Source organism: Schistocerca nitens, chromosome 4, assembly GCF_023898315.1.
Source record: "Schistocerca nitens isolate TAMUIC-IGC-003100 chromosome 4, iqSchNite1.1, whole genome shotgun sequence".
Lineage (NCBI taxonomy): Eukaryota > Metazoa > Arthropoda > Insecta > Orthoptera > Acrididae > Schistocerca > Schistocerca nitens.
In genome coordinates, this window is record NC_064617.1 from 134,316,882 (window position 1) to 134,335,069 (window position 18,188).

Here is an 18,188-nt window from a genome sequence, read left to right on the forward strand (position 1 = left end):
TGCAAACAAATTGCATCATAAATTACAATTACATTCAAATATTTATAGAGGTAGAGCTTGATGTGAAATATTACTACTTTGAGTCCTGACCCTGGTTCCATTTCTCAGTTGTCATTTCACATGCACAATTGATGTGATTAGTTCATGTCTGTAGCTGAGTGGTCAGTGTAGATGGCTGCTATGCAGAGGACCCGGGTTTGATTTCCGGTACTGACAACTGTTTTTCCCTTCGGGTTCGATTCCCAATACTACCGGGGACTTTTCATGGGTGGGTGGGTTGGTACAGGTGCACTCAGCCTTGTGATGTCAGTTGAGGGGCAGCTTGACTGAACAGGGGCGGCTCGAAAGTCTACAAAGTGGCCAGGTGGGCAGTGTGTCCCTTGCCCCTTCACCCGTTGAATGAAGAACTTCGTTTGGGTGATGTGATAATAGTGACAAGTAGCAGCTGTTATATAAATCTTAGACTCTTTGTTTCATTCAAGGCCTCATACGTCCATTGTTTGCACTGGAGCTGTTCCCTTGATGGGAGAACTTCAGTGTTAGAGAGTATGGCATTTAGGAGGGAATATCAAATCACATTGAGGATTTGGCTAAGGACAGGGGAAGCACTGTGATGCCATAATGGCAAGCATTGCCCACAGAATACGAGAAATGCAAATTCAAGTTTTGTTCCTGGGGCAAATTGTCACTTGAGACACAAAATGTTCTGATTACAAGAATATAGTGCAATGAGTCAGCCACAGAGGTGAAGGCAGAGGGGAGGGGGGGCTGTAGCCACTTGGAGTCTGTAGACAAGACAGAAAATAGCTAGACCTTGTTAATTCAGGTGGGCCTCCTGGCACCATTGTATGACATGATGGACAGGACAGTGTAGGGAAAGTGTTTGGCAGAACTGGGTAAGCCTTGGGTACAGGATTCGAACCTGGCACACGTGGATAGGGAGCTGCCATCCTGACAGACCAAATCAATACTACTCCACCTCTCAACAACATATAACAGGACTGGCTTGTTACACCTCTAGAGGTACAGAGAGACATGCACAATAAAAGCTAACTGAAGAGAGTTGACAAACAGGCAGCTCAGCAGGACACAGAGTTTGCAGGTACTGGTGAAACTAAATGTAACATCAGATAAGACAACAATTTCAGAATAACATTCTGTCTTCAGTTCCAGGTATATTTTCTTTTCACTTTAATGGTTCTGACAAATTAATTTGTCATCTTCAGAAGCCTACAAAATTAGAGATATTAGAAATCTTTAGACCTTGGCTATACATTTACGTAAGGCGTATGAAGTGTGTTACAGACACTTGCTTTTTATTGGTTTAGCAGATGTCAATATCTTCTTCATAGAAGCATAATGTTATGAAATGTCTAAGACATACAAGATTTACAATTTACGGTAACTCAGTTACATCTACATATGTCTATGTATGTGTCAAGCTATTGTGCTAGCAGCAAGGAACATACATAAAAGCATATAAAAAGTATTATTAAAGTATATAAAGAAGTTATAGATAATACATTTGAAAAAATGTGGCACATGGTTCTGATATAAAGTGAAATGGGCTAATCTTCACATTTTATAAGAGATGACAGGCAGTCAAAAATTGTGATTACTTGCTCAACAAAAATGGTCAGAATCCATATTAGTCAACTTGTGCAGAACATCTCATCCTCCTCCGACCTTGCTTGACATGCAAATTTTGCATATAGTTGACAATGGCTACAAAATGAACGTTTTAGAAGAATATGAAATGTATAAACCTTCCCAACTAAGCTCAAAAGATTTGTTGAATGATCAACTTGCATTAAAAAATATACGCTATTTTTATTGCATAGCATCTTGTATAAAATGTGAAAAGTAGCCCCATTCCTTTTAGAACTATTTGCCACATATTTTTCAAATGTATTATATATATCTTCTTTATATACCTTAGTTATACTTTTTATATTCTTTTATACATGTTCCTTGCTGCTAGCACAAGTGCTTGACACATACATAGATGTAATTCAGTTAACGTAAATTGTCAACCTGTGTTTACAATAATCCCATGTGTAACATTTTTCAACGTATCATCGCATTATGATTTTGCAAAGAAGATACTTTTATTTTATTTATTTATTTATTATCATCCCAATGATCACATTTGTGATATAGGATTTGTCAGGATACATTTTAACAACTATATAATATCTTTACAAAAAATTTTTATGCTGAATTCATATGAATCTATCTTATGTTTAATACAATATACAACTAATAAGTGTTCTTATAACATAATTTCTTATGTGCTTGACAGACCTATTCGTTGATGTTGCGATCTCATTTGTCACATTTATGATATCATATATTCTTATACAGCTGAACAGAGCTATTCACTGATACTGTAGTGACATTTGTTAAGCATGTGGTTCTTAATCTTCTTATGTGCTTGACAGACATATTCATTGATGTAATTTCATTTGTCACATTAATTTAAACATATATTCTTATACAGTTGCGCAGAGATATTCACTTACACTGTAATAACATTTTTCAAGCATGTGATTCTTTATAACAGTTTTAAATTTATCCTCATTTTCCAGCTCTTTGATATGTTTTGGTAGTGCATTAGTTTGATACCTTGATTACATACATGTTTCTGACTTTGGGTCCTTGTTACAGCTTGTGAGTGGAGATCTTCACATTGCCGTGTATTGTAATTATGGTAGTCTGTATTGGTTTTCATTTTGTCCTGATTTCTTTTGATCACCAACAGACATTTCAGAATGTATAATGATGGAATTGTTAAAATTTTCAATGCTTTAAAAAAGGGGCCTACAATGTGTTTGAGGTGGGCTCCGGGTCATTATCCGAATAGCGCATTTTTGAAATTTGAAAATCTCATTTAGACAACAATTTGTTTTTCCCCAGAATACTATCCCATAGGACGCAATGGACTGAAAATGGCCAAAATATACTAATCTGGCACAGTCATTACTACAAACTCTTGAAATTATTCTAAGTACAAAACATGCTGAATTTAGTTTTAGCGCTAAGCTCACCACATGGTCCTTCCAGTTTATCTTCTCATCAATGTGCATACCCAGGAATTTTGCACACTGTACTCTTTCAAGTTGATTGCCCTCCATGGTGGGATTTAGGCCGCCATGTTCGCTTATTTTTCCATATTGCACATAATTAGTTTTTTTTGCATTCAGTGTTAGCTTGTTTGCACTAAACCATTTTTGTATATCTTGTAGGGCATGGTCCATAGTACTGTGCAATGCTTCATATCACTACCTATTAAACTAGTATCATCAGCAAATAACATGATTCTAGCTTGTCTCTCTGACACCTGAATATCATTAATGTAAATGAGGAACAGCAAGGGGACTAATACACTTCCTTGCGGTACTCCTACAGTGACCTCCCTTGGATCTGATCTTAATTTAATTTTTTGGTTAATATTTGGTGCTGTAATTCAACCACCTGCATCCTCTTTTCCAGATATGACTCAAACCACTTTTTTACCGGTCCTTTGATACCTATAGCTTCAAGCTTTTCGAAAAGTATGCTGTGGTCAACAGTGTCAAAGGCTTTTGACAGATCTAGATTTATCCTGACTACACTTTTTCCCTCTTCCAATTTACTGATTATTTCTTTTGTGTATTCCAGTACAATTGTTTCGGTACTTTCCCCAGCTTGAAATCCATGCTGATTACTGTTTATCAGATTGTAGATGTTAAGATAATGTGTGACTCTATATTTCATTAGTATCTCTAAAACCTTAGAGAAAGTTCGAAGAAGTGAGACAGGTCTGTAGTTTTCTATTTTAAGCTTATCACCCTTTTTCAACAGGGGAATAACTTTAGAAATTTTCAGTTTCTGTGGAAACATGTCCTCAGCTCCTCATGCATTGACAAGTTTGCTATGTGCACCAATGGTTTCGCTATTTGATTAGCTGTTTTCTTTACTAGTATTATTGGCACCTCATCTACTCCAGCTGACATCTTGGACTTCAGACTTTTAATCACTGTTGAAACTTCCTTTTCATTTGTTGGGACTGCCATCATACTGCTGGCTGCCTTGGGTGCTGCTCTCTTAATCTGCTCCCCAAAATTCCTGCTTAATGTCTGGGGTATAATTAAAAAGTAATTATTTATATAATTAGGCATGGCATATTTATCTACCAATTTATTCTCCTCATCTTTTATAATAATTTCCTTATCTTTGACAGGTACCCCGGTTTCTTTTCTCACAATTTCCCATGCTGTTTTGGTTTTATTTCTGGACTGTTTTATTTCCATGTCCTTACTTAGCAACTTTGCATTTGCAATTAGTCTGCAGTATATTTTCCGATACCTTTTTAAATATTCTATAAAATCAGTATCTGCACACTCCCTCAACTTTGAATTGAGTTTTTTCATGTTTTCACATGATTTCTTAATGCCAAGAGTCATCCAAGAACTTGACGTTGTGTGTCCAGTATACTTGATTCTGGTCAGTTTCTTTGGAAAACACATATCAAAGTTCATCATATAAATTGATGCAAATACACTATATACCTCATCTGTACTTGTTTGTTTCATAACATCTAACCAATTTTCATTTTCTAAGATACTTATGAACTGATGACAGCTGTCCACAGAGAAGTTTCTTTTGTAAATATTATTTACACCTTTATCTCCCTTTGATCTTAAAGGGATTTCAATGGTGAGAGCATTGTAGTCAGACAATTCTAAATCTGTGTTTGTTACCTCTATGTCAGTTGTTGACATATTTGAGAAGATGTTATCTATGAGGCTACTGGACGTGTTTGTTATTCTAGTTGAATTGTTTGTGTGTGGTGACATGTTGAAACTCTTTAATATGTCCAAAAATTGCCTTTTTTGTTGACTTTCAACTACAAGATTAATATTGAAATCACCGCAAAGAATAATCACAGTTTCTTTTTTGTAAAAAGTATTTAACAACAATTCTATGTTGCCACATGGTGACCTATACGCTGTTATGACTATGACTTTTTTCATCAGGCCATACAGCTGGACAGCACCTGCTTCAAAGAACTTTTCAATACTTAAGTTCTCTGCTTCACATCTATTTTTAAATTCTAACTCTTGTCTAAGGTAAATATCGACTCCGTCACCTTTTGCAATTTTCCAACTATAATGATTTGCCAGTTTAAATGGATTAATATTAATACTACTAATTTCATGGTCCTTACACCAGTGTTCAGTAATACACAAGACATCAGGTTGGGTGTTACTTACTACAACCGAGCGAGGTGGCGCAGTGGTTAGACACTGGACTCGCATTCGGGAGGACGACGGTTCAATCCCGCGTCCGGCCATCCTGATTTAGGTTTTCCGTGATTTCCCTAAATCGCTCCAGGCAAATGCCGGGATGGTCGCTTTCAAAGGGCATGGCCGACGTCCTTCCCCGTCCTTCCCTAATCCGATGAGACCGATGACCTCGCTGTCTGGTCTCCTTCCCCAAAAAACAACCAACCAACTTACTACAATTTTGAGTTCACAATATTGGTTCTTGAGGAACTGCACATTTAGAGTCATAATCATTAGAACAGGGGAGTGAGCACCGATGGTATTTCTCCTTTTGTTTAACAGTGTTAACTTGGAGTTTTCATTAAGGCTGGATACCAAAAATCCTGTTGTACCACAGGTTTCTTGTTTCTGTTGCTTTTTCTACTTGAAATGGATGATGCTGATTGATTGTTTATACTAGCTGTGGCAGCTGATGACATTTTAATATTAAATATAGAAGATGGTGATGTTTTTAGTGCTTCAGCAAATGTTGCTCTTGTTAAGGTTTTCATTTCTTCTGCTTCTGCCCTCATTTGGAGTGGGATGTAAGGGAACTTTTCTATTGATAAACAGCTTATTTCTTCTAGTATCTTTTCACCCATCATCTTTTTCCCATAATAGTTCCTGTGCTGTCCATGCCTCATGAAATGATTTCTCTCTGAGCTGTTTGCATCCACAAAAGTTGCACACTTAAAAGCACAGCAGATCTTCCTAAATTTATTATTTGTTGAGTTTATTTCTTTGTTTACACATGATTCCTCTATTAGATCATGGCTATGTGGCACACTTACAAGGAGAACCTGTAAATTTAGCTCTGATAGCTTTTTTAGAGTTGTTTGAAGTGCCCTTGTCGCTAGTTGGCTTTCATTTTTGTATATGTCATTTGCTCCACCAATTAGCACACAGCATGTTCCAGTCTTAACTAAGTTTTCACAATTATTTACTATTTCATTAAGGGGAATGCCAGGTTTGATAATGCCTGCTACTCTAAACTGGGACTGCCTATCATTTATTATTTGTGCCACACCCTCGCATGACTATCACCTAATACACAGACTTGATATTTGTTGTTCTCCAAGTGCCCTCATTTCATTGGTTATTATAGTACACTTTTAAGAAACATTTCTCTCACTAGAACACACAGATGATCTAGATTCACTTTCACTTGCACTTGTCTTATTTTTTGAGTTCACATTTCGTCCTGTCGTGTTTTTATCACCCGTCTTTCTTTGCACTCTTATTTACTGACGATTTCATACCATCTTGCTAAAGCGACATACTAAACCACTACTAAGTAAGTTTCTGTTGTATATTTCTTATACTTTTAGATAAATGCATAGCCAAGGTCTAAAGATTTCTAATATCCCTAATTTTGTAGGCTACTCAAGATGAAAACTTAATTTGGTAAAGTGAAATAGAAATATATTTGCGGCTGATGACCAAATTTGATTATGGAATAAATACTGCAGTTTCTAAAAATTTCAGCCATGAATAAAACAAGATGAGAATGCTTTCAGATAGGAAGTGTCTCAGTAACAGAAAGAGAGAGAGAGAGAGAGAGAGAGAGAGAGAGAGAGAGAGAGAGAGAGAGTGTGTGTGTGTGTGTGTGTGTGTGTGTGTGTGTGCGTGTGCGTGTTTGCGCGCGCTCGCACATGTGCGCATGTGCACTCTAGTGTGGGAAAAGTGGTCTTTATCCAAGAACTATAAAGGTTACTGTTAAATAATGTGGTAGATTAAACAAAGAATCTGAGCTGGCCAATTGGATGGACACACCCACAGTAAATTTTACAGTTTTTGAGTTAAAGCAGTCACTGAGAAAAATAAGATTTTGATTATCCAAAAAGTATTGCCCTGTGAGGACTGTGTACATTTCACAGTTCTGTGTACAATGTGTGTATGACAATGTACTAAGAGTTTAGGGAGAAGTTTTTGGGCACAGGAACACTGGTGTGCAGACGGCTGTAAAACTTAGATTTTTGCAGGTAGTATGAAGCACTCTCATGGCAGACAATGACTAACTATGACTCAAATTTAGGCAGTCTTGAAGGCCATTTAGATAGTAAGATGTCTTTTCAGAAATGGTGTGCGAGGTCACATTCTCCAATATACATATATATATTAAAAGGGCTGTAGAATGAGAGGGACCCAACTGCAGTACTAAACATTTCACCTCCATTAGGTAGCCCAATTCAGTCTCATAATTTATTAGTTGTCTCGATGGACTATTCCATTGCTGTAATGCAGAAGGTATGGCAGATACTGATTAGTGCTTAAGTTAAATTCATCCCTTAATTATTTTGAGAAAAACAATAAATGCAAATAAGTAAATGGTAATGATGTACATGTGTGCTAAAGGACAACATAGGATTTTGTTTGAGAACCATTGCAACTTAAATGAAAGAAATTATTGGTACCATAAAATTTTATTTTTAAGTAGGGAGCAGAGCAATATGTTAGCTAAGACGGAGCTCTCTGCTTGCAGATGAGACAGAGTAATTGAGTAATGCTGGTCCAGAGGGAGCATCAGGAACTATTTTATGATAGGATGGGCAGGATGGCAGTCAGTGAGTAGTTTTGCCTGCAGGGATGGAAATATTTGCACAACAGGAGCTACTCAAAGAGACCTGTAACAAATGGGCAGCTCAGCATAATATAGAGCTGGCAGACATTGGTGAAACTAAACAAAACACAAGATAACATAGGAATGCTTTCAGAGAGGAAATTTCTTGGTATGTGTGCATCTTTTATTGTATGAAGAAGAAAGTCATTAAGAAACAGCTTCAAATGTATCTGATAAATAATATAAACATTGAAATGAAGAATTCAAGCTGGCCATCCGAAGGGGTCGATTGTCTCATAACAAATTTTACATACAGCTGCTGTGGAACACTTCACATCTAGGTTTCAGAGGACATTTCACTGTTAGGAATGGTGTGAGGCACTTGAACATCTGCTGTGAGGTTGTACATGACTTTGGTTGTGGGTACATCTTTAGCACCAATTATGGTCCAAAACAGAACGTTTCACAAAAATAAAATTATTGTCATGTACTTACTTACAGTAAGACCGCTAGAACATTTAATTTCATGTGCTGCACTCAAGTGCAATTATTTTATAGTTAATACACTCCTGGAAATGGAAAAAAGAACACATTGACACCAGTGTGTCAGACCCACCATACTTGCTCCGGACACTGCGAGAGGGCTGTACAAGCAATGATCACACGCACGGCACAGCGGACACACCAGGAACCGCGGTGTTGGCCGTCGAATGGCGCTAGCTGCGCAGCATTTGTGCACCGCCGCCATCAGTGTCAGCCAGTTTGCCGTGGCATACGGAGCTCCATCGCAGTCTTTAACACTGGTAGCATGCCGCGACAGCGTGGACGTGAACCGTATGTGCAGTTGACGGACTTTGAGCGAGGGCGTATAGTGGGCATGCGGGAGGCCGGGTGGACGTACCGCCGAATTGCTCAACACGTGGGGCGTGAGGTCTCCACAGTACATCAATGTTGTCGCCAGTGGTCGGCGGAAGGTGCACGTGCCCGTCGACCTGGGACCGGACCGCAGCGACGCACGGATGCACGCCAAGACCGTAGGATCCTACGCAGTGCCGTAGGGGACCGCACCGCCACTTCCCAGCAAATTAGGGACACTGTTGCTCCTGGGGTATCGGCGAGGACCATTCGCAACCATCTCCATGAAGCTGGGCTACGGTCCCGCACACTGTTAGGCCGTCTTCCGCTCACGCCCCAACATCGTGCAGCCCGCCTCCAGTGGTGTCGCGACAGGCGTGAATGGAGGGACGAATGGAGACGTGTCATCTTCAGCGATGAGAGTCGCTTCTGCCTTGGTGCCAATGATGGTCGCATGCGTGTTTGGCGCCGTGCAGGTGAGCGCCACAATCAGGACTGCATACGACCGAGGCACACAGGGCCAACACCCGGTATCATGGTGTGGGGAGCGATCTCCTACACTGGCCGTACACCACTGGTGATCGTCGAGGGGACACTGAATAGTGCACGGTACATCCAAACCGTCATCGAACCCATCGTTCTACCATTCCTAGACTGGCAAGGGAACTTGCTGTTCCAACAGGACAATGCACGTCCGCATGTATCCCGTGCCACCCAACGTGCTCTAGAAGGTGTAAGTCAACTACCCTGGCCAGCAAGATCTCCGGATCTGTCCCCCATTGAGCATGTTTGGGACTGGATGAAGCGTCGTCTCATGTGGTCTGCATATCCAGCACGAACGCTGGTCCAACTGAGGCGCCAGGTGGAAATGGCATGGCAAGCCGTTCCACAGGACTACATCCAGCATCTCTACGATCGTCTCCATGGGAGAATAGCAGCCTGCATTGCTGCGAAAGGTGGATATACACTGTACTAGTGCCGACATTGTGCATGCTCTGTTGCCTGTGTCTATGTGCCTGTGGTTCTGTCAGTGTGATCATGTGATGTATCTGACCCCAGGAATGTGTCAATAAAGTTTCCCCTTCCTGGGACAATGAATTCACGGTGTTCTTATTTCAATTTCCAGGAGTGTATTTGTGTATACATTGATCAGCCTCACACCAACACTACAATATCTCAGTGGCCATTAACAGCATTTATATACTTGTAAAAATGCGTGACACAATACTGTGTCATACAATTACTAATTTACAGCCAGTTTTCATCATTAACCATCTTTATGACAGAAAAATTTGCAATGGTATCATGTGACATACCTATCTTCATATATGAAGGTTAACATGGTCATAGTCAAAATGTGAAAACATTTCCAGAACCAAAGCAGTGGCTTGAATTGGTTGATGGAGCCATTGATCCGATACCAGAAACCTCTGTTAAATTCCACATTTTGACTATGATTATGTTATCCTTCATATGCATGGTATGAAGACATGTATGCTGTGTGTTATCGCCATTGTAAAATTTTTTATGCTGTGAGGATGGTCCGTGACCAAAACTGGCCATAAATAAATAATTGTATAAGCTTTTGGAGCCAGTGGCTCCTTCTTCTGGCAGAAGAGTTGAAAGGGACACACAACCCCGAGTCAGGGGAGACTTGCCAGATATCCGGTAAGTTTAAGGAAAGGGTTACAGTTTGGAAAAGTCACCCACAACTGTGGGTCAGGGGAGACTTACCAGATATCTGGTTGTCAACAGAGAAACAACAAAACTGAATGGGAGTGGTGTGGGTGACTTTTCTGAACTGTACCCCTTTTCTTAAACTTCTCCAGTCCTTTTTCTTCTTCAACCCTCTTTCTTCCCCTTCAACTCTTCTGCCAGAAGAAGGAGCCACTGGCTCTGAAAGCTTGTAAAAGTTAAACCTTTTTGTGTGTGTTCCCCTGCTGCCGCTTGGTTAGTAGATTTTTTATCTATCCATTAACATTATATTGCCAATAACTGATTATCTTCATTGTTATATAATGATAAACAGTGACAGAGAAAAAGGGAGAGAAGCAAATGTTAGAGGAGAAGAAAGTTAAGAAGATGATAAAACAAGAAGTATAACTTTTAAAATATGAATGGGGATGGGAATGAGAAAAAAAAATCTCATTTGTTGCCTGTATTTCATTTCATTGTTTATTTTTCCTCCCATTCAGTTCTGTTGTTTCTCTGTTGACACATTCTACTGGTTAACTGGTAAGTAAATACATCAAGGATGCTCTTTGGAAGCAGTGCAAGCGAACTGAAGTCTGTGTTTCAAGAAAAAGTCCAGTCCACACTGTATCAAGATTCTGCCTGAGACAAACAGAGACCACACTTGTAGCACATGAGCCAGAATGACTTCACTCTCAGTGAACACTCCACAGCTAGCATTGCAACTGACTCCAATCCTGGGCCGCCCTGTATGCTGGATTCTGGCGTGATCCTGTTGGAGGGTGTTTCCAATGACTAGCAACTTTTTGGTAGTGGTGCCACAGTGATAAACAGTACTGTTGTGCCAGCTATTTAGTTTCCATGGTGACATCAGGTTGCACCACTACACTCCCTGCAGTGAAGCAGTCATTGAAGTGAAGCACATTGTGTTGGGCAGCATGTTCAGCAAATGAGTAGTCTAGCTGTCTCTTTGCTACAGTTTGGCAGGTGACTTTCGTGCAGACAGACAGATTGTTGGTTGTCATGCCAATGGGAACCAGCACAGTGGTTGGAGCTTAGTTGGTAAATCATATGGCTGCTTTCACAGATGGTCCTGCTTTTGATAACATAGGGAATGCCCATGAGAGAATTTGATGTAGTTGGTAGTAGGAGGATGCATGGGACAGGTCTTGCCTTTTGGTATGTTGCAGGGGTATGAGCCATGAGGCAAGGGGTTGGGAGCAAGTGTGGACTAGGGATAGACAAAGATATCGCATAGTTTTGATGGGTGGCGGAATGCTATTGAAGGAGAGGTGGGAAAGATACTCTCATTTTAGAGCAGTCCGCTTCTGTAGGGGGGTTTGATTCCCGGCAGGGGACTGGGTGTAGTGTGCCCTTCATCATCATTTCATCATCATCCTTGACTCGCAAGTCGCCGAAGTGGCGTCGACTAAAAAGGACTTGCAATATGTTGGCCGAACTCCCCTGAATGGGGCGTCTTGGCCAACAATGCCATTCGATGATTTCATTTTACGGCACAATGAGCGGTAGTCAGAACTCTGGTGGAGAATCTAATTCTGTTGCTCCAGTCGTGGGTTGTACCGAGTCACGAGAGGAGTTTTCCCTTATGGCCAGACATCGAGTATGTGAGAAGTGGCAGGTGATTGGAAAGACAAGATACAGGAGATCTGTTTCTGGACAAGGTTGGGAAAGTGATTTCAGTCTGTGAAGGCCTCAGTGAGACCCTTGGCACATTTGGAGAGGGATTTTTCATCACTGCAGGTCTAATGACTACTTCTTGGTGCGGGATGGGTGGTCGCTGTCGAAGGGAAGGTATTGTAGGGTATTGTAGGTGGTTGGTGGATTTGATATGGACGGGGCTACTAGTGGAGCCATCCTTAAAGGTGGTGGTTAACAAGCAGTGATGTGATGTGATGTGACTTCTTGCTTGTAGGAGGGCCGGGTGAAGCAAATGTGGGAGGTGGTGTTAAGATTCTGGACGAATGTGGGTAGGATGTCGTTACCCTTGGTCCAGATTACAATTATATCATCAATGAATCTGAACCAGTTGAGGGGCTGGGCTTCTGGGTGGGTAGGAAGGATTCTACCAGTTGGCACATAAATAGGTTGGCACAGAATGGTGCCATGCAGGTGCCCATTGCTGTAGCATGAATTTGCTTGTAAGTGATACTTTCAGAGGAGAAGTAATTGCAGGTGAGGATATTGTTGATCATGGAAATCAGAAAGGAGATTGTAGGTTTGCAGTCAGTCAAGCATTGGGGATGGTACTGTTCAATAGCAGCATAGCCATGGATACTGGTGATATTAGTGCAGAGAGAAGTGGGATTAACAGTGATAAGCAGTGTGCCAGATGGTAAAGGAACAGGAACTGTGGAGTCGGTGGAGAAAATGGGTGGTGCCTTTTTTATAGGCAAGTAGGTTACAGGTAATAGGCTGAAAGTGTTGGTCCACAATAATGGAGATTCTTTCTGTGGGCACACAGTTACCAACCACAATGGGGCACCTTTGGTGGTTCAATTTATGGGCTTTAGGAAGCACTTGTAAGGTAGAGTGGGAAGGGGGGGGGATGAGACAGACTCAAGGGAGAGGTTTTGGACCTAAGGGTGTGAGGAGGGACTGGAGATCCCGCTGGATTTCAGTAATGGCATCATTGTGGCAGGGTTTATAGGTTGATATATCTGACAGCTGGAAGGGAGCCCCCTGCCAGGTAATACCTGCGGTTGAAACCAAAGAGGTGGAGCCTTCGTCAGCAGGTAGGATTATGAGGTTGGGATCAATTTTTAGGTAGTGATAGCTGTTCTTTCTGTGGATGTAAGGTTGGTTTCCATGTTGAGAGATTTGGGGAATGACAGTGAGGCAAGGTTTGATGTTAGGAAATTCTAGAAAGTTAACAGAGGGTGATTTGGGGGCAGCAGAAGTAGATCATGATTGAATGGAGGAGGGAACTGAGTCCAGCATCTTTCAGTATCAGTTTTCAATTGCGTAACAGTGGTACAGTTGGTGGTAAACATGTGTTTCAACAGCAGGGCATGGAAGAAGGAGAGAAGGTCCTTAACAAGCGTAGCATGCTCCCTTTTTTTTCTGGGGGAGGTGGGGGGGGGGGCAGAGTATCAAAAGGTAATGCCTTTGGATATGATTGATACTTCCATGTTCTACAGAAGTAAGGCTTTTGGAGGATAGGTTCATGACTGTGTTTTGGGTCTGTTTAGGTTTTGAATTCTGTGTGGTGGTGGGAGAGAGTTTCTAAGGTGTAGTAGAAGTAGGAGGTCTGTGAGGGAATGTTTTTTGGCCTTGAGGGGAAGTTTGTGGAGGCTCTTGAAGAGGTAGTGGTAGTCCAAAGGCAGGAATAGGTGGTGAACAGGTTGCGGGGATTTTTAGGATGGCATTTTGCATACTGTTCTAGTTCCTAGAGGGAAAGAGTTTCAGTCTGGAAGTTGGGATGCAAAAATCTGGGATTGGACTGCAAAAACCTGGACGAAACTATACAGTATCCTCGTCCATCCATAGTCCACCATGCTCCAAAACCCCTGCCTCATGGCTCATATCCCAGCAATAGACCTAGATGCAAATCCTATACCATACATCCCCCCTCCACTCCTACCACCTACTCCAATCTCACAGGCATTTCCCATACCATCAAAGGCAAAACCACCTATGAAAGCAATCATGTGATCCGCCAGCTAAGCTGCAACCATTGTGATGCTTTCTACATGAGCATGACACTTAACAGGCTGGCTGTCCTAATGAATGGCCACCACCAAACAGTGGCCAAGAGACAGCTGGACTACCCAGCTGTTGAATGTACTGTCAACACTGTGTGCTTCACTGCAATGACTGCTTCACAGCCTGCACCATGTGGATTCTTACTACCTGTGCCAGGTTTTCTGAAATACTCAGGTAGGAACTCTCCCTACAACACATTCTTCTGTCGTTTATTCCCATAAGCTCCCCCCCCCCCCCCCCCCCATCCCCCCTGACCACAACCTTCATGTCTTCTATTCCACTAATGCACCTACTAGTCTTTTCTACTTCTCTCCTCTCCATTCTCCTTTTCCCACCTTCCCCTTCCTCCCTCACCCCCCCCCCCCCCCCCCCGTGCAACCACCCCACACCAGGCAGCTTCCTTATCCCCACTATTTGCTCACACAAGACTGCTTTTTTTCACACCAGACACTGGTGCAATTGGTTCCCAGCACCTGGGGACAATGGCCACATAGGCTTGGGCTGCACTTGTATGAATGTATTTGTGTTCTGCTTAAGAATAAAGCTTATGAGTAAATATTTAAGCAGTCTATTTCACTGTGTCTGTCTGTGACTCAGCACTTCCTCTGTGTAGTGAGTAGTAATCTACCCTTTTCATAATACTGTTGTTAACTCCTCAGTCCATAGCAAAATCCAGTCCATGCTGCATCCAGCTGTAGCAGGGTCCACGACAATAGCTCACTGACTGTGCACACTCCAGATCGCATCACAGCTGACTGACTGACCGACCCAGGGCAGGTTTATTTTCCAGATTCTGGTGTTGATCCCATTAGAGAATGCTCTCGATAACCAGCACTCTCTTGGTAGCGGTGCAGCAGTGGTCGATAGTAATTTTGCAACAACAATTTTGCAACAGCTATTCAGTTTCCATAGTGATGTCAGATGGCACAGTTACAGATATGAAGTACAAACTTCTCAGAACTGAAGTCAAAATGCATTTTCTCAATTTAAATTTTCAGGGATATGTATATGCAAAAAGTTAGAAGATTTCACCTTTAGTGGTTGATTCTCATCCATGCTTTACACTTATAATTGGTATTGTCCTCTGTGATTTGCAGAGCTATTGTCCTTTTTTTATTTTCAAATTAAGAGAAAGTGTATTTGCAGAAAACTAGTCCATAAATCCTTAAGTCATCTGAAAAATAACATATTCTGGCTGTTGTGCATTAAGTGATACATCACTGAGCTGAATGATGACATAGACAAGGTGGAGAGTTGAGTGCTCACTGCAATTAATATTTTTTTATTTGTTTTGAATACAGTTAAGAACACAAGAGCTACTAGTTTCAGTATCACATTACTATCTTCAGGTATGTAATTGCATGATATTTTCAAAAATTGATTAATATCTTTACTTTATGGTAGAAATAGCACATGATGATTCTGACATTTCCATTGTTTATGTCCAATGTTGCGTGAGTGTACTGTGATGCACAGTTGCTGGATTAATAGATATCTAAAGATGAAAATAATACACCTACAGCAGTAATTTTGGTATATCAGAAGGTAAAAATGAAATAACCATGTGGCGTTGTTGGTCAGGAAGCCCTTTCCACGGAGTTCGGCTACTGGGTTGCAAGTTTCATTTCAGGTGATGCCACATTGGCTTACTTGCGTGTTGGTGGTGATGAAATTGATGATGAGGACAACACAACTCCCAGCCAACGAGCAGAGAACCTGGGCCTGCTGCATGGTAGGCAAGCACATTACCACTCAGCTAAGCAGGCAGACATATGTGAAGGTGAAGGGTGTAGTATGAAAAATCATTAATGGATGTGAGAAAAACAAGTGACCTAAGATTAAAACTTTTGTCAGTTTATTGATCAGACTTTCCTATCCATATACACAGCTCTAAAAAAATCAGAACACCATAAAATAATGTAGAGTAATGAAATTTGGTAAATACATTTGTCTGGCTAACATACTTTAGTGATTAACATTGCGAGATCTTAGTTTAATGTAAATGCGAGATAAACTGTCACAACTGTGGAATACTGGTACATTAATAACCATTGTAACCACAAGAATGTTGGATGAGAGCATGCAAATGTGCAAGTGTTGTGTTCTACAGGTGCCAGATGTTAGTTTGTGGGATGCAGTTCCTTGTCTTTTGCACTTGGTCAGTCAATACAAAGATGGCTAATGCTGTTTGTGGATGATGCTGGAGTCGTCGTCTGATGATTTCACGTATGTTCATGATTGGAGACAGATCTGGTGATAGAGCAGGCCAAGGTAACATGTTGACACTCTGTAGAGCATGCTGGATTACAACAACAGTATTTGGGTGAGTGTTATCCTGTTGGAACCCCCCCCTCTCCCAGAATGCTATTCGTGAATGGCAGCACAACAGGTATAATCACCAGACTGACATACAGATTTGCAGTCAGAGTGAGTGTGATAATCACAAGAGTGCTCCTGTTCTCATATGGAACCACACCCAAGACGATAATTCCAGGTGTAGATCCACTATGTCTAGTATGCAGACAGGTTGATTGCAGGCTCTAAACTGGCCTCCTTCTAACCAAAATACAGCCATCATTTGCACCAAAGCAGAACCTGATTTCATCAGAGAACACAACAGACCTTCAACATCCCCTCCAGTGAGCTCTCGTTTGATGCCATTGAAGTCGCAAATGGTGGTGGTTTGGAGTCAGTGGAATGCACACTACAGGGCAAATGGCTTGGAGCTGTCCTTGAAGTGACCAATTAGTAACAGTTTGTTGTATCACTGGGGTGCCAACTGCTGATCAAATTACTGCCGCAGATGCAGTACGATGCACCAGAGCCATGCACCAAACATGATGGTCTTCCCTCTTTATAGTGCCACTTGGTCATCCAGAGCAACTGTACATTCACGTGACTACCACCACAGTGGCTACATTCCTACCAAGCCTTTCTCCAATATCACAGCAGGAACATCCAGCTTCTCATATCCCTATTACATGACCTTGTTCACACTCAATGAAGTGTTTATAGTGCCATCTTTGTCACCTTAAAGGCATTCTTGACTAACATCAACTCACCACATCCAATTTTGAAAGTAACTAACAATCATGACTGGTACAGTATGCATTTAAAGCAAACCTGATTTGTATCCTCATAGTGGAACTACTGGCTTCACTCTTATGTCAGTGGTCCAAAATTTGAATAGATATCTCTGTTCAAATGTAGAAACATGCCTACGAACTTTTGTTTATGTCACACACCTCGCTCTTGGTGATGCGATTTTTTCTGTCAGTATGTGTTTGGATGATGTAGTGCAGCTTTCTGCTTTATTTGCATAAAGTGTGAAGCAAGTAATCTGTTTAGCTACAGAGTTAATTTAATAAAACCTCAGATTTTCAAATAAAGCATTTACTTATACCATCAAAAGCTTTAATAGTGCATTGAGAATACAAAATGGTATTATTTCATCATCAGCTTTTTGCTATTTTAACAAGTCCTGCCAATCTCTTTTTCTGGTGAGGCATCACTTCTTTCTCAGTGCTAATGTATGTGCTGCAGGACAAGGACAACATCCTATAGAGAAATGCCTCCCTGTTCACATACCATTCTGAAAGCATATTTATAAGCCTCCTTCCTTTCTTGATATGTCTTGTCAGTTTCTTCTCCTTCTTATCACAAAAAAACTCATCCAAGATGTAAGACACAAGATGAGCAAAACAATTGTTTGAACCCTCTCCCCAACGAAACTGAAATATGAAAATTAATCCTTCACTGAAATGAGAATCAATACACTCTTCTAGCAGTCTGTATGTTAATCTAGTGCATCTGATATTCATGGGTAGATATCTGTTGATTAGGTGGTATGATATGTTTTATTTGCAGAAAGGACACAACACATTGATTCACACTTTAGATGTATTTCTCTCATATCTTGTTAGCTGTTAGTTGCATGTTTGCACATAGATGAGCTTCAAAAATGATATAATGTCACAACAGCAGATCACATTCTTCCATGAAACATTAAAAATCACACCACGATATCCTTGAAATAAAGCAAGCATGTACAG

At 41.0% G+C, this 18,188-nt stretch overlaps 1 protein-coding gene across 1 annotated transcript in view; it reads left to right on the forward strand.

Moving 5' to 3' along the window:
- LOC126251684 (uncharacterized) overlaps positions 1-18,188 on the forward strand; it is a 404,158-nt gene that overhangs the window by 370,256 nt on the left and 15,714 nt on the right. Inside the window, exon 10 of the mRNA XM_049952271.1 lies at positions 15,438-15,485. Within this exon, the coding sequence (XP_049808228.1) occupies positions 15,438-15,485 (48 nt within the window). The remainder of the gene's footprint in view (positions 1-15,437; positions 15,486-18,188) is intronic.